The sequence below is a fragment of the Muscardinus avellanarius genome, assembly GCF_963383645.1.
Source record: "Muscardinus avellanarius genome assembly, chromosome: 16".
NCBI classification, from domain to species: Eukaryota; Metazoa; Chordata; class Mammalia; order Rodentia; family Gliridae; genus Muscardinus; species Muscardinus avellanarius.
In genome coordinates this window covers 70,922,343-70,942,988 of record NC_137802.1, presented here as the reverse complement: position 1 = coordinate 70,942,988, position 20,646 = coordinate 70,922,343, and the positions used below count along the sequence as shown (strand labels likewise).

At 60.3% G+C, this 20,646-nt stretch overlaps 1 protein-coding gene across 2 annotated transcripts; it reads left to right on the top strand.

The window, feature by feature from the left end:
• Window positions 1-2,814: 2,814 nt before the first annotated feature.
• Window positions 2,815-13,395, top strand: TMC6 (transmembrane channel like 6; the record flags this gene model as incomplete). Of its 2 annotated transcripts, none has more annotated exons than XM_080712430.1 (18): window positions 2,815-2,870; window positions 2,954-3,075; window positions 3,176-3,271; window positions 3,588-3,746; window positions 4,781-4,886; window positions 4,959-5,043; window positions 5,175-5,432; window positions 5,556-5,746; window positions 6,580-6,724; window positions 7,361-7,516; window positions 7,794-7,945; window positions 8,030-8,209; window positions 8,678-8,773; window positions 8,896-8,971; window positions 9,302-9,435; window positions 9,535-9,711; window positions 9,786-9,864; window positions 13,324-13,395. In XM_080712430.1, the coding sequence occupies 18 exons, from the start codon at window positions 2,815-2,817 to the stop codon at window positions 13,393-13,395; spliced, it is 2,340 nt and encodes a 779-aa protein (XP_080568556.1). The 2 variants fall into 2 exon arrangements, with proteins under 2 accessions (XP_080568556.1, XP_080568555.1); XM_080712429.1 differs by having other exon boundaries at window positions 2,954-3,102.
• Between the last annotated feature and the right edge of the window lie 7,251 nt (window positions 13,396-20,646).

Sequence of the window (20,646 nt, the reverse complement as noted above, 5' to 3'; positions counted from 1 at the left end):
TCCGGAGCCCCTCTCCGTGCCAGGCCCCAGGTTGGGTGTGGTGCTGGGCACACCGTGGGCTGGATGAGCAGGGGGGCAAATTCACAAAGGCACGTGACCCCAGAGTGAGTGGCCTTCAACACCGGGGTCAGGGTGTGCAGGGAGGGGAAGCCGTGGGGAGGGCAGGGGCTGGGCATCTATGCAAGGCCCCTCCCCAGGCAGGCTGCAGTCGCCCACCCGGGGCCCACAGGGACAGCGTGAAGAGGCCAGCGGAGCCTCCCCTCTGTCCTCCCTCTTGCCCCCTTTTCCCATAGACTTGGTGAAGCCCCTGACCCTCAAGGCTGGGCGAGGCGTGTCTCAGGGCCGGTTCCCCCTGACCAAGGCTGGTGCCGCATCCCGCAGCGCCCTGGAGAGACTTCTTGCTCAGATAGAAGTCTGTTCCTAACCCTCCTGCCTGTGGGGACCCAGACGCGCACAGCCCTCGGAGACGGGGGGGGGGGGGGGGGGGGCCAGAGTGTCCGTCCGTCGGTCCCCCTAGTCGTCCCCTCCTCCTTACCTGGCACCCGGGGAGCCTGGGGCTCTGGTTAGATAAACAACTGAAGCCACGCCCAGAGCAGGAGGGGCCGATAACCCCTTGCCAGGGCGGCCGGGGCAGATGTGGGGGACCTGGAGGGAGGAAGGGGTTACTCACTTTGGTGTGCAAAGCCTTGGTACTTGTAAGGGGTTGCAACATCTTATTTTGACAACCCCAAATCCTGAGAAACGTGAGAGTCTGGAATTATCACCCCTCCCCCTTCTCCCTGGGGTGTAAACCCAGGGGCATTCTACCTCTGAGTTACACCTTCAGCCCCTTTTATTTATTTTGGTTTTGAAATAGGGTCTAAGTTGCTGGCTTAGGAGACCCTGTTTCCAAATTAAAAAAATATAAAAAATAGGTCTGGGAGTGTAGCCCGGAGGTAGAAGGGCTTCCAGGAACCCCAGTACCACCAAAAAAAAAAAAAAAAAAAAAAAGAAATAAAAAAGAAATAGGGTCTAAGTTGCTGAGGGACTTGCTAGGTGACCCAGACTGTTCTCGAACCTGCGATCCTCCTGTCTCAGTCTCCCAAGCACTGGAATTATAGGCGTGCGCCACCGTGCCTGGCTACCATCCCCTTCACTGGGGTCGTGCACCCTGGGTTTCATAGAGGCAGGCGCTGGGCTGCCCTCACCCGGGGCACCGGGACAGGCGCAGGGCGTGTCCACCCCAGGCCGGGCGGGTCACGTGGTCATGGAAGCCAAGGGCACGTGGCCTGGGCGGCACAGCTCCCTCGGCCCACCGGGCTGCAGCAGCCACAGGTGGGCACCTGGGCACCGGCTCCCACAGTGCAGCCCCAACCGCAGCTCCCGGCGGCCCTTGCGGGACAGGTGAGCTTGGCAGACACAGGCCCCGCCTCCGGGGCTCCCAGGTGAGTGGCGGGTCGGCCATCCCGGGGGCGGGGGTTGCTTCCTGGGCTTGTCTGTCTCTCCCTTGGCGGGAAGCTCCGTCCAGTCTGAATCCCTGGTGGGTTTGGGGGGGCACGTTTGGGGGACACTGGCAGCGAGCCCCTGCCGGGTTCCTGGGACGGGTTTGGCTGGCACCGGAGCCGGGAGCGGCCACCTGGCCCGCCCAACTGAGCCGGGCACCGTGAGGGGAGTGGGGCCAGTGGTTGGGTCTGGGCGTCAGGTCCCCCATCTGGGCTCGAGCTGGTGGCCAGGGTGTGGGCTCTTGGGACCCTGCTTTAGGCTCAGGAACAATGCGCCCGGAAACCCCGCAGACCTGGCTGGGTGGGACGGGGCGCTGGGTCCTGCCCAGGGAATTCCTGGGCGCCCAGGGGTGCCCGGGATCCCAGGCCCGGGGATCGCAGCTTGGCGGGGGCTCCAGCTCCAGGCACTGAATGGGGGCCGACCCTCGGCTGTGGCCTGGGCTTCTGGACGCCGAGCTGGGGTGCTTTGTGGACCCCTGTCCAGGGCCTGGAGGGCCTGCCCTGGGCCCACAACTTTCCTGGGTCCTGGGTGTTTGGGGGTGAGGGCGTCGGTGTTTGGCAGCCGTTTCCGCCCACTGCCTGGCAGTGGCCCCAGGGCTGAGCCCGCCGGCTTTCTGGATCCAGTTGTGCTGGGTGATGCCGAGCGCAGACAAAGGGGACCTGTTTCGCCCAGCCCCCCACCCCCACCCCGCGCAGCCCTGCCCGGCGGAATGTAGGGAGTCTGGCTCCCAGGACGGGAAGACCTTGGAAGACGCGTAGGGTGGAGCAGCGCTGTGGGGTGCGGCACTGGCCCTGGGAGCCTGGGCTTCCGCTGGGGCTGGGGGCAGGGCCGGGACAGGGCCCAGCCGAGCCTAGCGACATTTCCTGCTAGAGGAAGCGCCCTGGGGTTACAGGCAGCCACGGCCTCTGAGGCCTCTGAGCGCCCTGACCTTTCTCCAAGAGGGAGGTGCCTGGGGCAGCACCCTGGGGAGGCCCTAGAGGGGTGTGTCCCCAGGCACCCACCCTTCCCCATTTCCCAGGCCCTGGCCGCAGGAAGGAAACCCGAACCCTTCCTTCCTCTCCTCCCTCTTCTTCCTCTCGCTCAGGCCCTCAGGCCCTTCTGCCACAGGGTGGTGGCCGCGGGTGGTGGCCGGCCACTCTCCTGACCATGTGCTTAGCGGAGGCGGGGGTGCAGGCGGTCCGGGCCCCCGGGGAGCCGGCCCTTTGGACGTGTGCCTGGCGTTGAAAGCTGCCTTTGTCCCTGTCTCTCAGATGGGTGGCAGGAGGCTCCGGAGGCGGTGTCCAGGCTCTGAGCTGCCCTAGGTCTGCAGACCAGCTGAAAGTGGGCGCAGAGATGGCCCAGCCGTTGCCCCTCGTCCTCGACGTCCCCGAGACCCCAGAGGACCAGGAGTAAGTGCTCTGAGGGGGGGCTGGGGGCCAGGCCACAGCACCCTGTTGGCACCCCGGGGTGCCACGCTTCTCCCTCCCCGCAGCCAGGAGCTGAGCCCCTACGAGGAGAGTGAAGTGCATGACTCCTTCCACCAGCTCATCCAGGAACAGAGCCTGCGGGTGGCCGAGGAGGGGCTGGAGCTGCAGCCGCTGGCCGGGACCCCAGGTGAGCCCAGCCTGCGCTGGGTACCGTGTGGGCCGGACGTAGAGACCTCCTGGGGAGGCCGAGCCAGGCGGCCGGGCCACAGCATGTCCTTTTTTCCCAGGCAGCGGCCACCAGACGCTCCTGGGCCCCGAGGGCGCCCCGGTCCCCAGCAGGGCTACGCTCCGCATCTTGGCCAGCATGCCCAGCCGCACCATCGGTGAGTGGGAACTCTGCCCGCACGCCCCGGCCCTGGGGCGGGCCTGGGGCTGGCAGCCAGGATCTGCTTCTGTCCCTCCTCCGAACCAGGCCCACCCCATCGGCTGCCTGGAGGCGCAGCACAGCCCCGTGTTCTAAGAATGGCCCGAGAACCATGACAGGGGTAAAAATAGTTTCCTGGCAGCGCAGACAGGTCTCTGGTGAGGGCTTTCCCGGGCCCTGGGAAGGCTGGCGGTGCAGCCTGGTGCTCAGAACCGTCCTGAAGGGAGGCAGGCCCGGCCCGGCCTGCCCTGACCCGCCGCCCTCCGCCTGCCTAGGCCGCAGCCGCGGGGCCATCATCTCACAGTACTACAACCGCACCGTCAGGCTACGGCGCAGGAGCAGCCGGCCCTTGCTGGGCAGCGTGACTCGCTCAGCCCGGCCCAGCCTCCGCCTGTACGACCTGGAGCTGGACCCCGCAGCCCTGGAGGAGGACGGTGAGCGGGGCGGGGGAGGCCAGGCTGGGGTGCAGAGGGAGGAAGCCTGCCTCCCCGGCCTCAGCTATGGGGTCCCTCTAATGGGACCCTTGCGGGCCGGGAAATGGTGTCTTTCGGGCGGCACGGGGCTCGCCCCAGGGCAGGCAGCTCCATGCACTGCAGACACCGGGGCAATGGCGTGTTGGTGATGGGGCAAGGCTCGGACCCTGGGCGCACCGTGGCGATCGGCAGATACCTATCGTAGCTCGCACGGGCCATTCTATCTGCCCGGTGAGCCCCATAGATGGATTAGCTAAGATAAGCTAATAGATGGATGTGCTCAGATAAGGGCAGTCTGGGAACCAGCCTAGTCTAGAGGGGAGGCTCCTAGAGAGGAAGTGTCAGAAATGACAGGGGCATGTGCAAAGACCCTGTGGTAGGAATGTGTTTGGCTTGTCTGAGCAGCCAAGGTCTGTGTGGAAGGGCTGGGGCGTAGGAGCGAGCCCTGGGATCCCAGCTGGTGGGCGATGGGCAGGGCAGGGTGCTCGGCACCCTGTACCCGGGCTGTGTTTCAGCTTCCTGAGGGTTATTCATATCTGTAAAGTTGGGGCTAGGGTGCACCTTCTGGTGGAGGGGGGGCCAAAGAAGGAAGCTCCCCAGGCCTCAGGCCCCAGTGTGATGCCAGCTGCCTTGAGGAGGTTGGGCTGACCCTTGGGGTCCCCGTGGGGCCTTGCCCGCTGCCTCCTGCCGTGGGGGGCTTTGGGCCTCTTACTGAGGGGAGAGCCCCTCTTTCTGCTGGAATGTTTAATGCTGAGGTCCCAGGGCACCCCAAGCAGGCCTTCTGAGAAACGGGGTGTGGATGGGGGGAGCTCTGCCCTCCTCTCCCCCACAATGGCGGGGCACGTGGGGAGGTGGGGCGGTCATTGGATTTCACTGGGCCAAGAGGGTGGCCAGTACGAGGCAGGGGTCTGGATGGTACCTGTCCTGAGCCCGGCCAGGGCTGAAGGGAGGGATGCGGGGTGCCGGGCACCAGGGGACCTCCTTCCTCTCGGCAGAGAAGCGGAGCCTCCTGGTGAAAGAGCTTCGGGGCCTGACACCGGCCCAGCGGGACCACATGCTCCGGGGGATGCCCCTGAGCCTGGACGAGAAACGCAGCCTGCGGTGAGTCCCCCCCGCCTTGCTGGGTGGGTGGGCAGCCCAGGAGGTCCAGGCTGATGCTGCCTCTGTCCCCAGAGAGAAGAGCCGGAGCCCCGGGGGCCGGCGGGGCCATGATGGGGGCTTCTCCTGCTGCAGCCAGCTCAGATATGCCTGCATGCTGGTAGGGGCCTGTGTGTGTGCGGGACGGGATGGTCAGGGTGGCCGGTGGGCTCTCCCCGCTGGGCCTGGCGCGGGTGCTGTGCACCGCCGGCTCGTGGCCCCAGCCCTGCGGCCGTCCTCCCGTCCCCGCAGGGCCTGCACAGCCTGGGGCTGGCGCTGCTGTCCCGCCTGCACGCCGCACGGCCGTGGCGCTACGCGCTGAAGCAGATCGGAGGCCAGTTCGGCTCCAGCGTGCTCTCCTACTTCCTCTTCCTCAAGACCCTGCTGGCCTTCAACGCGCTGCTGCTGCTGCCGCTGCTGGCCTTCCTGGTGGCCGTGCAGGCCGCCTTCCCGCCCAGCCCGGCCCGCCCGGGCCCGGCCTTCACGGGGCTGGAGCTGCTCACGGGCGCGGTGAGGCCCGCCCCTCCTGTCGCAGGACCCCTTCCTCCCCCACCCGCGGGTGCCCCGGGGCCTCTGGGGCCTGAGGGTGTGGGCGCAGGGCGGCGCTGACGCGGCGCGACCTCCTCCTGGCAGGGCCGCTTCACGCACACCGTCATGTACTACGGGTACTACAGCAACGACACACTCAACCAGCCGTGCGTGTCCCTGCGGGACGGGGGCCTGTGCAGCGCCAGCGCCAGCGGCCTCCCCTACAGCATGCCCCTGGCCTACCTCTTCACCATGGGGGCAGCCTTCTTCATCACCTGTGTCACCCTGGTGTACAGGTAGTGGCCCTCCTCACGTCACCCTGGCTCTGAGCATGATACAAGACTCCATTGTCCGTCCATCCGTCCATCCCACCTGTCCATCCATCCCTCTGTCCACTCATCTGTCCATCCATCCACCCATTTCATCTGTCTACTCACTTGTCCATCTGTCCATCCATTTATCCATCTATCAGTTGATCTAAACACTCATCGACCCATCCTCTTATCTACCTGTGTCCATGTGTCCATCCTCTTATGTGCCCGCCCACCCCCACCCATACACCCACCACTCCTCCTTCCTTTGTAGTTCAGGACTCCGCCGCCCACCCTTTCCTCTTCCCTCCCTCCCTTCCTCCTCCTGTTCATTCTCCTGACCCTCACCCACCTGTCACCCCCACACACCCTGTCATCTGTCCCTCCCCACCCTCATGCACCCCTTCCGGGGTGGCGGGCTCGCTGCCTGAAGGACTTGCTGTCCCCGACGGCAGTGACTGAGCTGGGCCGCCCTGGAGGTGTTTGCCCTCATTACAGATGCAGTGAGCTGGGGGGGTCAAGTGTGACTGTGGGAGCAGTGGGAGGGCACTGTGGCGGACTGTGCAAAGCCCTGTGTGCGCCCCGCGTTCTCTGAACCGCGTCTTGGCAGGAGCGGCCAGCCGTGCCAGTGACGAGCGGAGCCCCGCTCCGGCGTCCTGTGGCTGGTCTGGAGTGGCCAGGGTCCACGGCGGGAGGCTGAGGGCACTGGGCTGCGCGGGGAGGGGGCGAGCAGGAGGCGGCTGCGGGGAGGCCCCGGCTGTCTTCTCCCACGGCCTCTGTGCCCGCCGCCCCTACCCCCCTGTCTCTGCTTCTCCCAGCATGTCCCGCTCTTTCGGGGAGAGCTTCTGCGTGGGCAGCACCAAGGGCGTCCATGCCGTCACTGTCTTCTGCTCCTGGGACTACAAGGTGACTCAGAAGAAGGCCTGCCACCTCCAGCAGGACAACATCCGCACCCAGCTGAAGGTGAGTGGCCCGTGGCCTGGGGACGGCGGCCAGGCTGTGGTCTGCAGGCCTGCGCTATCCTGAGTGGGCCTCGGGGTGGACAGTCTCCTGCCCACGGGTCAGGGCAGGTCCTGATGTTTCCCTAAGGACCGCCCCCTGGCCCAGGAGCACTAGCGAGCCAGAGGTGCAGAAAACCTCTGCTGGTAGGCTCTGGCCGGGAAGGAACTGGGCCTGAAGCCCCAGCAGCAGGTAGCTCTGCTCCCTCGGGGACCCTTCCTGGGGCCTGTGCCCTCCATCGCAGTATGGCCCACGGGAGCCCAGTGGGGAAGGACCACTAGGGAGGACGCTGAGGCACGGAGGCCAGGCTCTTGCCCAAGGTCACAGAGCTGGACGGGCCTCTTGGAAATTCTCAGCCATTCTTGGGTTTGGGGCTGTGGGGAGCTCAGAGCTGTGGCCCGGCTCGTGGTTGCTCCTGAGTGGGGTAGGGGTCCCTCATGTTTCGGGGTTCCTGGCCAGCCAGGGCCCCACATCCCCAGGGAGCAGGCAGCAGGCTGGGCTCTCCTGAGGGTGGGCGGGTGGGAGAGCGACCTGGAGGGGCTGCTGTGGGGACACCTGCGTGTCGGCCTGGGGCTGCGGTGACAGAGCTGCTGCCCCCAGGAGCTGCTGGCGGAGTGGCGGCTGTGCAAGCGCTCCCCGGGTGCGTGCGGCCAGCTGCGCCAGGTGGCCGTGTTGGGGCTGGCGTGGCTGCTGTGTCTGGGGATCACGCTGGGCTGCGCGGTGGCCGTCCTCACCTTCTCTGAGGTCATGACCCAGGTGCGTGCGGGACCCCGACGCTCACCTGGGAGGCGGCCCAGTGGCCCTGGGCATCCTGCATCGGGGCCTCCTCCCCTCTCCCTCGGCCTGTCTCTCCCCCTTTCGGGGTTCTCGTTCCTCTTCCTGCTTCCTGTGTGGTTTGAACTGCATCTGGTGGACAGTCCCTTATGCCTTTGCCTTGGCCCCTGGGGCCTCTCCCTACAGCCCCTTTGCCCCCACAAGGCCCTGTTGGTGGCGCACCTGCGGCGGCCCCAGCCCTCCCCTGTGGCCCTTGCAGACCCCAGTGGTGGCTGGCCAGGAGGCCCGGCTGCTGCCCCTGCCCCTGGTGGTCTGCCTGCTCAACCTGGGGGCCCCCTACATGTTCCGTGGCCTGGCCATCCTGGAACGGCACGACTCCCCGGTGCTCGAGGTGTATGTGGCCATCTGCAGGTGTGTGGCTAGGGGCGTGGAGCGGCAGCGGGGCCACGCCATTCCTGCGCCCCTCCTCAGCCTCCCCTCCCCTCCCCTGTGCAGGAACCTCATCCTCAAGACGGCCATCTTGGGCATTCTTTGCTACCACTGGCTGGGCCGCCGGGTGGCCGCCCTGCAGGTCGGGTGCTGGGAGGACTTCGTGGGCCAGGAGCTGTACCGCTTCATGGTGATGGACTTTGTCTTCGCGCTGCTTGACACGCTCTTTGGAGAGCTCTTGTGGAGGTGAGCGCTCCCTGCTCAGGGTCCCTCACCAGGACTGTGTATTGTTACCCCAGCATTTGGGAGGCTGAGACCAGAGGATCGCGGTTTGTGGCCAGCCTCAGCTACTACTTAGTGAGGCCCTTTGCAACTCAGTGAGACCCTGTTTCAAAAATAAAATATCGGGGTGGGGGTGTAGCTTGGAGGTAGAATGCCCCTGGGTTCCATCCCCAGTACTGAAGAAAAAAAAAAAGAAGAAGAAAAAGAAAGAAAGAAAGAAAGAAAGAAAGAAAGGCCGAGAGAGAGTAGACAGGCAAAATAACAAAAATCAGTAAAAAGGCTGCAGGAGACAGTGGCTGAGGCCTGGGTCGGCCTGGACGGCCGCCGTCTCTCCTCACACGGCTGGCACTGTGCAGGGGTCGGGTCTCCAGCCGGGGAGCCTTCCTGGTGGGACGAGGGTCTTTTGCCTACCTGTCAGGGTGCTCTGCCCAGGTTCATCTCGGAGAGGAAGCTGAAGAGGCGGCGGAAGCCTGAGTTCGACATTGCCAAGAATGTCCTGGACCTCATCTATGGGCAGACTCTGACCTGGTGAGCCCACCTCTGTGGCGGCCTGGTCCTGGGTGGGAGCGCAGCACACGGGTGCGCCTTCCAGCCGCAGTGAGTGCAGCGGCCCGGGAGCTGACCTGGCCTCTGGGCCGCGCCCCCTGCAGGCTGGGTGTCCTCTTCTCGCCCCTCCTGCCCGTGGTGCAGATCCTCCGGCTGCTGCTTCTCTTCCAGGTCAAGAAGGTAATCCATGTGCGTTACTAGCGGGGTGGTGGCTGCTGGCTGGCGTGGGGGTGGGCAGCCTCCCCCTCCCATCCTCTTAACCAGCTGTGTGCTAGGCCGGGCTCTGGGAAGTGGCCCCGGCTGCACGGTGGGGTCTGGTGTCCCCAGCATCCCCGGGACTGGTGGAGACTCCCAGGAAGCCTTGGGTGCAGGGCTGGCACGGGGTGGACCTTGGGTCTGTGGAGGTGGCCGTCAGCAGGAGGCGTGCCTGTGGCCCGCAGGCGCCGAGCCCTGTGCTTGGCTCCTGAGTGCCTGCTGATGGAGCGGTGGCCCAGCAGCCTTTCTCCCCAGGCGAGCCTGAGGGCCAGCTGCCAGGCGCCGCGCAGGCCGTGGCTGGCTTCGCACATGAGCACGGTCTTCCTCACGCTGCTCTGCTTCCCCTCCTTCCTGGGTGCCACCATCTTCCTGTGCTACGCCGTCTGGCAGTGAGTGGGCTGCGGCCATGGGGTGGGCCGGGGGCGTGGCTGGAGGGTCTGCCTAGGACTCGGGTTGGGGCCTGAGGGTCCGCGATGCTTCTCCCCCAGGGTGAAGCCCTCGGGCTCCTGTGGCCCCTTCCGGAGCCTGGATGCCATGTACGAGGCAGGCACAGTGTGGGTCCACCAGCTGGAGCGCGCGGGCCCCGGGGCCTCCTGGCTGCCCTGGCTGTACCGGCACCTGGTGGAGAACACCTTCCTGCTCTTCCTGGCCTCCGCCCTGCTGCTGTGAGTGTGGTGGGCGTCCCCGCGGGTGGGCTTGGGGCGGGCCTGGCCAGTGGCCTGACCGCCGTGTCCCACAGGGCTGTCATCTACCTCAACATCCAGGTGGTGAAGGGCCAGCGGAAGGTCATCTGCCTCCTCAAGGAGCAGATCCACAACGTGAGTGCCCCACCCATGCCGGCCTGCCGGGCCACTCGTCAGCTCCCCATGGCCCTGTGTACATCCGTGGCCGCTGTCCACTGACTCACACGTGTGATTTGGGTTTGGCCAAGACACGGCTGGGCCTGGGGTCTGCAGGGACCCTGCTGGCACCGGCTGCAGTTGGGAGGCAAGGTCTCTTCTAGGGGGTGCGGCCCTGCCGTGGGCGTGGGCTTTCTGAGAGGCTAGAAATGGCTTTCGAACTTTTCAGGGGCCCTGTGTTGAAACAGGGACCCTGGCCCGTGCCCTCGTTTCACAAAGAAGCAGAATAAGGTTGAGAGAGAGCCATGATTTAAGACTTTTTAAAATTAAGTAATTAAGCCAGGCATGGTGGCGCACACTTGTAATCCCTGCGCTTGGGAGGCTGAGACAGGAGGATCGCACAGGTTCGAAGCCAGCCTCAGCTACTTAGTGAGGCTCTCAGCAACTTAGTGAGACCTTGTTTCCAAATAAATATAAAAAGGTCTGAGAGTATAGCCCGGAGGTAGAAAGCCCCTGGGTTCCACCCCAGTACCACCAAACAAACAAAAAAAATTAAGTAATTAAGCCGGGCGTGGTGGTGGCATGCTTTTAATCCCAGCATTCGGGAGGCTGAGACTGGAGGATTGCACAGGTTCAAAGCCAGCCTCAGCTACTACTTAGACCCTTTGCAACTCAGTGAGGTTCTGTTTCAAAATAAAGGGCTGGGCGTGGTGGCGCACGTTTGTAATCCCAGCATTTGGGAGGCTGAGACCTGGAGGATCGCGGTTCACGGTCAGCCTCAGCTACTTAGTGAGGCCCTCCGCAACTCAGTGAGACCCAGTTTCAAAATAAAGAATAAAAAATAGGGCAGGGGGTGTAGCTCAGAGGTTGAATGCCCCTGGGTTCCATCCCCAGACCCGCAGAAAAAAAGAAAGAAAAATAGGACTGGGGGTATAGCTTGGAGGTAGAAAAGCCCCTGGGTTCCACCCAAGTACCAAAAATAAATAAATAAATAAATAAAATTAATTATTTATTTTTTCGGTACTGGGGATGGAACCCAGGGGCACTCTACCTCCAAGCTACACCCCCAGCCCTATTTTTCATTCTTTGTTTTGAAACAGAACCTCACTGAGTTGCAAAGGGTATAAGTGGTAGCTGAGGCTGGCTGTAAACTGTGATCCTCCTGTCTCAGCCTCCCGAATGCAGGGATTACAAGTGCACGCCACCACGCCCGGCTTAAGACCTTTTAAATTAAGGGACAAGCTAATGCTTCAAACCAGGCGTGTGGTACATACCTGTTATCTCAGTACTTGGGATGATGAGACAGGAGGATTGCAGGTTCGAGGCCAGCCTTAGCAACTTAGTGAGGCCCTCAGCAATGGAGGGAGACCCTGTTTCAAAATAAAAAGATCTGGGGTATAGCTTGAAGGCAGTGTCCCTAGATTCAGTGGTAGTCCCCCTACCCCCAAGAAAGGTCACCTGTTGTAGGAAGTGCATGTACTGCTGGTGTGGGTGTGCTGCTCCGAGTCCCTGGAGGGGGCCTGCCTGCGCTCTAACCTGGCCGGGTCGCCCTGGCTGCCGGACTCGCCTGTGCTGTGTGAGTGTCCACTTGGAGCTGCCCGGTGCCTTCTTGAGGTGTCCCTGTTTGAGGGCTGGCTGGGCATTCTCTCCAGCAGCAGCTCCAGGCCTCCAGGGGGCGCCGGGGCTCGCATCTGTGGTAGCTCCCGCTGGCGGGCAGCTCTCCAGGATGGTTCTGCGTTTTTTGGGGGTCAATGACACAGCCCACGCAGGCCCGTGGTCCAGCCGCTGTGGTCCTGGTGAGGCGTCAGAGGTCGAGCCGAGCCGGTGTCCTGTCGATGTGGCCATTCTTGGAAAGGGTTCCTTCTCCTGTGGGGCGTCCGCTGCCCGGGGATGTGCGGGGAGTGCAGAGGCATTGGGGGGAGAATCCTGGCTCCGCCCTCTGCCCTCTGGGATCCGAAAGGCCATTCTCCAGGTAGACCCTGGGTGCAGCCTCTGCCCAGGTGCGACTCCTGCCCCAGGTCTGACCTTCGGGGCTGCGGGTCTGAGCGTGTCTTACCCTGGTGGCTCTCCCTGGGTCTGGGCAGGGTGGTTTAGCAAGTGCCCATGCTCTTTTTTAAAATAATTTTTTTTTGGTACTAGGTATTTAACCCAGGGGTACTTTCCTACTGAGCTACACCCGCAGCCCTTATTTTTGTAGTACTGGGGATTGAACCTAGGGGCATTCTACCTCCAAGCTACACTCCACGCCCTATTTTATTTTTACTTTGAAACAGGGTTTCTCTAGGTTGACGAGAGCTTCACTCAGTAGCTGAGGCTGTTTTCAAACCTGCGATCCTCCTGTCTCAGCCTCCCAAGTCCTGGGATCACAAGTGTGTGCCACCACGGCCGGCTCCCTACTTTTGAGCCAGGGTCTCTGAGGTGCTGAGGCTGGCCTCAGACGTGCCATCCTCCCGCCTCAGCCTGTGAGCATTTGCTTTTTGCAACTTGCCAGAGGAAAACGAGGTGCTGCCCAAGGAGCCTGCGCCCCGCTCGCCCTGCTCGCCCCGCTCGCCCCGCTCGCCCCGCTCGTGGATGTCCCGAGGGCGCACTTGCGAGGACTAGGCTGGGTTGCTGGTCGGCCTGGCTCCTGACCAAGCTGCTCTTTTGAAGGCTCTGTGGTCTGGTCCCCAGACTGGTGGTCGCTGACATCCTTTAGGTGTCTAGTCCTGCCGTGTCCTGTGCCCGTATTTGAGCATAGGTTTTTTGCTTTGTCAAAAGAGCTCTGGGCCAGTGCTGACCCCAAGGGTGTCCCCAGCCTCAGACGCAGCCCCAAATGTACTGTTAGGTGGCAGGGGGTTAATCCGAGGGGGCTGGGACAGTCATCAGTGGGAAGGGGCGGACTGCCGGTGTCACAGCGGGACCTGAGACAGGCCGGCGTGGAGAGCCAGGGAGCGCTGGGCCGCTAGAGTCGCCACGGCCAGAAGCGGTTGTCCCTGTGGGTCCAGCTGACACCTTGATGTTAGCATTTCCGTCTCTAGAGCCAAAGGCCAGCCTGTGTTGTTCTAAGCCACTCTTTGTAGTCATTTGTTAGGCAGCCACAGGAAAGGCCCCCGGCACACGAGCTCTGCCCCCTCTTTCCAGAGGGCGGTTCTGAGGTCAGAGAGCAGGTGATGGGCCCAACGCAGAGATCAGTGCAGGGCGAGTTTGAAATGGAGCCGGGCTGGCTCTGGGCCTCCACAGGCCGGCAGTGATCCTCTTCCAGTTTTTGATTTTCCTACTAGGAAGCCTGGGTCCACAAATACTCACCTGTCGGCTCTCCCCTTTGTCTTGGTGACTTTTTGCTTTGTGACAGTGAAGGCCCCTCGCACGTTCCCCACACGCAGTCTGGACAGGGGCTTTGGGTGGACAGAGGAACGGACAGCGTCTGTTCGCTCACCCTTTGCGTTCTGGCTTTTCTAGGAGGGGGAAGACAAAATCTTCTTGATCAACAAACTTCACTCTGTCTATGAGAGGAAGGAGAGGAGCAGGTGACTGGGCGGTGTGCTGGGCGGGAAGGGCCGGGGCGGACAGCCGGCGCCTCCTGGGATGCTCGGCCCGCCGGCCAGGGTGGTTTGGAGGAGAGAGCGGGAATGAGCTCCGTGCACGCCCTGACCCAGGCGCCAGCCTCCCGCACACAGCGCATACGGCCTTCAGGGCCGGCCTCCCTGCGGTTGCCTGCAGTGCGGTGGGGCTGCGCAAGTGCAGATACAGCTTCCTTGCTGCAAAACCCAAAGGCCGGGTCTCGGCCCTCCGTCCTCCGCCTGATAGCTGTGGCTGAGGCTGGGGAAGGGAGCCCTCCCTCTTTAGGCCCGGGGCAGGCCAGCTGTGACAGCAGGAGCCGGCCTAACCTCCGCCTGCCCACGGTGGACGGGCTCACACGCCTGGCACTGATGCCACCCGCCCCGCTGTGGGGCCAAGGCCTCCAGGCTGCTCCCCCGCTGCGGAAGCCCACATAGCAGCTGCGGCTGGGAAAGCCCTGCATTTGGAGGTTCACAGCGGAACCCTGGCTCTCTTACTACCTGAACAAACGGGTTGCTGGGACCCGAGCTAGCCCCGCCCACCGGGCCGCATGGAGCCAGGCCCCCAGCCTCAGCCTCCCCGTGTGGAGCAGGGACTGTGCCACCCAGCAGCCCTGCTGGAGTAGGTGAGCTGCTTCAAGTCCTCTGCACCTGCAGCGCCCAGACAGTGCGGGGCTGCTACCGTTGGCTGCAGCGTGCAGCTTTTGGAGGCTGAGTCCAGCCTGCTGCCAGCCACTTAGACCGCTGTCCAGCCTTCTGTGGCCTCGGAGGCTGGTTCTGAGAGCACAGCTGGCTACGCTGTGGTGGCGTAGGGAGTCTGTGGCCTGCTGACTCCCCTTTCTGACAGGGCTGGGAGAACCGAGGAGGAGGAGGCCGCCACACCTGCCCTGCCTGCTGATGGCGGGGACACCTGCTGGGGCAGCGAGGGGCCTTGCAGGCTCTCCCAGCCACTCCTGGCACCACGGCCTGGCAGGCAGAGACATGGGCCTTAGACCCTGTGGACTGGGACAGTGGAGTGACCTTTGCAGGCTGAGCTGAGCTGAAGATGGAGTGGGAGTGTGGGCAAGTGGGGCCTGTCCCCCGCCTTGTCTGGGACTCTATTTAGTCTGATTAAATGGCTTTTATAAAATGTGCATGTCTCAAGCTGGGCGTGGTTGGCACATGCTTGTAATCCCAGCATTTGGGAGGCTAAGACAGGAGGATCACAGTTTACGGACATCCTCAGCTACTTAGTGAGAACCTGTTTCAAAACTTAATAATGAGCCGGGCATGGTGGCACACACTTGTAATCCCAGCACTTGGGAGGCTGAGACAGGAGGATCACACAGGTTCGAAGTCAGCCTCAGCTACTTAGTGAGGCTCTCAACACCCTGTGTTCCGCCCCCAGTACCACCAAAAAAAAAAAAAAAAATTAAGAATAAAAAATAGGGCTGGGGGTGTAGCTTGGAGGTAGAATGCCCCTGAGTTCTATCTCCGGTACCAAAAAAAAAAAAAAAAAAAAAAAAAAAAAAAAAGTCCCTGTATTTGCAAACTGGGCTACTATGGCCCAGAACCTCTGCTGCGAGCAGCAGGGCTTCAGTCTGTGGGGAAGGCGCCCTCTGCTTGAGATGCCCTTGACCAGCCTGGCCCGTGCCCCCAGGAGGGCTCACACCTGCAAGAGACAGGCAGGCCAGGCTATGCCCAGGGTGGTGAGTGGGCCTGTGGGGGATGCTTATTAGGTCTGAGGCCAACTTGAGGAAGGACTTGGAGGGATGATAGGAGTTTTGCGGAGAGGAGCCCCCCTTCCCACCCAGAGGGGCGGCTAACCCAGGCTTGGGTGGCAGGGCCTGATTCCAGCTGTTTGTGGCTGGCAGGTCTAGCAGGCTGAGCTATACGCCTGGGGCTGCAGGGAGTGGGCCCCGGAGTGAGGGGACAGCCTTGCCACTCATGGCCCGAGTGTCGCTGTCTGCAGCCGCCCCAGACCTAGGGAGCCACTTGGGCTACCAGCCAGCACGACGCCGGCTCCATGGGCCTGCCCAAGCCATCGGAGAGCCACGCTGGCCCTGGGTACCAGCTCTTGGCTGCTCCTTGGGCATGAATGCTGCTGGGTGATGCTGGGCTTGCAGTCCAAAATGGGTACAATGGACCTGGGTCTCTGGGCCACGTCCGCCTGGTGCTGTCAGACACCCCCTAGCCACAGCCTCTCCTGGATGGGGGTGCAGGGTTTGTGCAGGATTGACAATGTGGATCCCTTGAGCAACTCCAGGAAACCAGGACAGAAGAGGAAGCTTAAGAAGCAGCCGGGGCATCTGCAGGGTTACCGAGTGTGCTGTCGGCCATGAGCCCACCAGGCCAGCCTACGGCACCCAGTGACTTCGTCCAACTCAGATCCGGGCGCTGCAGCGAAGGGCGGTTGCAGGCTCAGTTAGCACCTGCAATCAGCTGACTTTCAGCACAGGGGGCAAGCCTTGGCCATGTGGGTGCGCCTCCTCCAGCCAGCTGAAGGCCTCCAAAGCAAAGCAGAGGTTTCCTGGAGGGAAGAAATTCTGCCGCATGACGGCCACAGCCCTGCTGCTGAGCCCCTGGCACCGCGGACGCGGCAGCTGGCAGCCGGCGAGCCGGTCTCTCCACCTTCAGCTCCAGTTCTGCTCCCCGGACTCATCCTCCAGCTGGACATTTCTTCCATGACAGGCCATGTGCGGCGCTCCAGTCCCGCAGCGGCCTCGGCCACGCCTGGTGACCTCTCCTAAGTCTGGCTCCTCTCCTATTGGGACATAAGAGCCAAGGACGCAGCTCCTGCAAGCGCTTGACAGCACGCCTGGCACATGTGAGGTGTTTAGTTTTGTTTTCAGCAAGGACAGTGGACTCCTGGGAGCTAACCCTCAGCCCCTGCACTCGATGTTTTGATTTAAAACGAGAGCTGGGCGTGGTGGCCCACGCTCGTAATCCCAGCACTTGGGAGCCTGAGACAGGAGGATCGTGGCTTGCAGGCACCCTCAGCTACTACTTAGGCCCTCTGCAACTCCGTGAGACCCTGTTTCAAAATGAAGAATAAAAAATAATATAGGGCTTGGGGGGTGTAGCTCAGAGGTAGAATAATCCTGGGTTCCATCCCTAGTACCGCAATAAATAAAGAGTAAAACAGGAGAAGACCCAGCATTCGGGAGGCTGAGACAGGAAGATTGTGGTTTGTGGCCAGCTTCAGCTACTTAGTGAGGCCCTTTGCAACTCAGTGAGACCCTGTTTCAAAATAAAAAGAATAAAAATAGGGCTGGGGACATAGCTCAGAGGTAGAATGCCTCTGGTTCCATCCCCAGTGCCGCAAAAATAAATGAATAAATAAAATAAAAATAATAAAAAATAAGAGAAAAAAAAACTACTGAGATCAGTCAAGGCTTAGAAGCTGCAGACTGCCACCCCAGTGGGTGGGGTGGTGAGGGCAGTTTCAGGCTGAAGGACAGTGCTCCTCTGGGTCACCGCCTCTCAACCTCGGCAGCACCCCCAGACATCCCGAGTGTGCGGGCTTCCACAAGGCCGGCTCTGGGATTCGGCGGAGCACCCTGCTCCGGGCCCAGCTGGCTCAGCCTAACATGGTGCCCCCGGGGCATCTGGAGATGTGCTTCTGGCCTCACCAGTCGCTGCCGCCAAGGGCCTGTGAGCAGTGGTGCTGCGAGCGAGTTCCTCTCTTGGTCCACCTGCCTTTGCAGTCCTCCTGGCGGCGGGCTCCCATCCAGGCCGTCCCGCTCTCCACAGTATCCTGGCCTCTCCCGGCCTGTCTTCCCGTCTGCAGAGCCAGGGCTTGGCCGAAGCCTCTCCTCCAGCCTCCTCCGTTCCCACAGCCTTTCTCAACGCCCACGGCCACCACCAGAAGAGTCTGCCTGCACCACTGTGCACGGTGCCCACGCACTCGGGATGTCTGGGGGTGCTGCCAAGGCACCACCCCACCCACTGGGGTGGTAGCAGTCTGCAGCTTCTAAGCCTTGAATGATCTCGATTTTTTTCTCTTATTTTTTATTATTTTATTTCATTATTCTGTGCACTGTCTCGACTTCGGACACCAGCTCCTTTCCACCCGCGGGCCCCGGTCACAGTCTACACTCCGCTCATCACCTGTCCCTGACCCCTGGGAACCATCGAGATCCCACTGGCCTCGCAGGCTGCGGGCAGGGGCCGCCTCTTCCAGCTGCTCCCGGTGGGCGACCTTTAGGCCCTGGACTTGTCCCAGGTGAGGGGCACCCCTGCAGTCTGCCGCACACACCGGCACGAAGGGAACCCTGGCTGAAGGTCTGCACGCAGAGCTGCGGGCGCTGCTCCCGGGTTCATGCTGGTTAGGAATGCCGAGTACCCTCCGGGCCCCTTTCTGTTTCGTTCTTCCCCACGCCTTGAGTTTCTTCTTGGATTAGGGTTTTCAAGGCTCTTCTTCGTAGCTTGCTTAAGAGGTCAGTCGGAACTAGCAGAGAACCCCCTTCCCCATGGGGCCAGCATCTGGAGGGCAGGTGCACCCCTGGATAGGTGGGAGATGACCCTGCCCCTGTCCAAGGGAGTGGAGGCGTCCCGTTTGTCACTGAGTGGGGGGCTAACACAGACACTTGACATGCTGTCAAGATGCTCTGCAACGCTGATAAAACCACAAGTGGCACACAGCAAGGCCAGAGCGCCAGAGTTCTGGAGGTGCAGTGGAGAAAACCAAGCCTGTCAAGATGCTTCCTGGGCTCATCTGGCGCTCCAAGTCCCACCGCGCCGGTACAAAACGCTGGACAGAAGTTAGTAAACATATTTTATAAGAAGCCTCTGCTCTTTTGTTTTGGAGACAGAGTCTGCATTGTCCATGCTGGCCTTGGCCTCCCGGGCCTGAGCGACCCTCTAGCTTTGGTTTCCTGAGGAGCTACCACCGTGCCCGGCTCCTCTGTTTACTTCCGGTGCTCACGCTGGGTCCTGGTAAGAGTGGAGGTCCTTAGCGCATCCCCAGCAGACTGGCCTTGCCTGCTCCGGTCCCACGCGACGCTGGTTCTCAGACCACCAGGTTCAGATAGGCCACCTGGGGGAGAGCCAAGAGCTCTGCTGTACTTCTCGTCCTAACAGCAGCTGGGTGGGTTGTCCCAGGGGAGGCTAAGGCAGGAGGATTGCAAGTTCAAGGACAGGCTCAGCAAGTAGCGAGACTTGCATCGACCTAGCAAGACCCTGTTTCCAAGTAAAAATAAAATAGGGCTGGGGGTAGAATGCCAGGACCCAGGTAGAATGCCCCTGGTTTCAGTCTCTAGTGCGACACAAGCACATGGATCAAAGGAACAGTTCAACAAATGATAACAAAAGCCTCTTTTTGTGGGGAGGGAGGTGCCGAGGCTGGCCATGAGCCTGCGAGCCTCCTGTCTCAGCCTCCCAAGTACTGGGATTACAAGCGTGTGCCACCACGCCTGGCTCCCTTTACTCATCTTTGAAAATGAGGATTGAACCGCGGGGGCACCCTACCTCTGAGCTACACCGCAGCCTTCTTTATTTTTTAGTTTGAAATGGTCTTGCTAAGCTGTTGGGGCTGGCCTCGAACCTATGATCCTCCTGCCTCAGCTTCCCAAGTACTGGGATTACAGGTGTGCGCCATGATGCCTAGCTGTCAACTAAAATTCTGAGTTTAAGTATTTGCGTAAATTCTGAAGACATCATAAAGAGAGACAGGGAATTTATCATATGCGGTGGGATGACTCTCCCAATTCTAGTATATAAAGTAAAAACTGATATGCTTTTGAAAAATGAAAAACACATTAATTTGAACAGCCAAGAAAAAAACTGCCATTTATTAAGAGTCAACAAAGCGTTGTACTTCTGAAAGCAACGTTCGGTGCGTGTTCTTCAACAGTCACATTCTATGAGGAAAAACACTGAGAGCCACAAACTTGTTTTTAATCTCAGAGTAACAGACATCTTAAACTCAAAACAAGAGGCAAAAACAAAAACAAAAACAAAACCGAAACCGAAAAAGCCCCAACGGAAACAAAAACTGAAAACAAACCGACCCTTCCATCCCCAGTTTTAAAACATCAGTTTTTCTGCCATACAAGCTGTATGTCTGGGGCACGCGCACACACGCACACACGCACGCGCGTATATTTGATATACACGTACATATATACATCAAATATCTCGAACGCATGTAATGGCAATGAGATGCAGCCGCTGAGGAAGGTCGTCCAGCTAAATACACTACGAAACTCGGGAGAGTCTTGAACCCAGTTTGTGCATAGTTCATGATCCTCTACAAAACCAGCTTTCGTTGATCTGCGATCGCAGGACTTTTTTTTCTATTTTGTTTTTTTTTTGTTTTTCTTTTTTGTTTTGATAAAACCATTAAAAAGCTAATTAAAAAAAATGTAATGCACAAGTTTCCTGATCGAGCAGGCAGGGAGCACAATGTTCATATATATATTTTAAAACATACTCGAGGGTATGTTATTCCATTGTCTTTCTTCCTTTCAGAACAATCAAAACATTGATCGTTTTTAAAACATAAAGCAATTTTTAATATATAAAGCACTCTTCAAACATCTGTTTCTTTTGAGTCCGTTATTTGGTAGATACGTAACTGCTACACATTAGAGATTAGGTATTTTTCTTCTTTGTGGTTTTTTCTCTTTTTTCTTTTTTTCCTTATTTTTTTTTCCTTTTTATTTTTTTAATAACATCTTCAGTGCTAGGAGTTGGGCTTAAAAATACATGAAATGGTGTGGAGCTGCCCTCGGGAGCCCTGGCTTTCCTGAGAGCGCGTCCGGCATGTGCAAGACAGTGACCACAGCCCCGCCCCGCGACGGCGAGGCCGAGGGCGACGGCGAGGCCGAGGGCGACGACGGGCCCACGCGGTGGCCGAGGGATGCACTGCCCATCCCAGAGCTCCGAAGCAGCGCATCTGCATCTGAAAATAGGTTTCTTTACGACGGAAGTCTTTTTTCTTTTTTTTTTTTTTATTCCTTTTTAAAATTTTAAAGTCTGAAGGAGAAAAAAGGTCTGTAAACAGGCGGGAGCCCGAGCCGGGGCCCTCTGAAAGCAGTCGCAGCGCGTCCAAGTGCTTGCTCCGCCCCTCCCGCGGGCGGCCGTTCTCCACAAGTATCTATGGCCACAGTCCAACAACGGTCCTTCTCTTCAACTCTATATTCCAAATGGAAAACTGGTGCAATACTCTGGTAATAATTTGCTTGCATTAGTCCACGATAAAAAGCTGCTAAAGGTAGATATACATATTATTTCTCCAGAGATA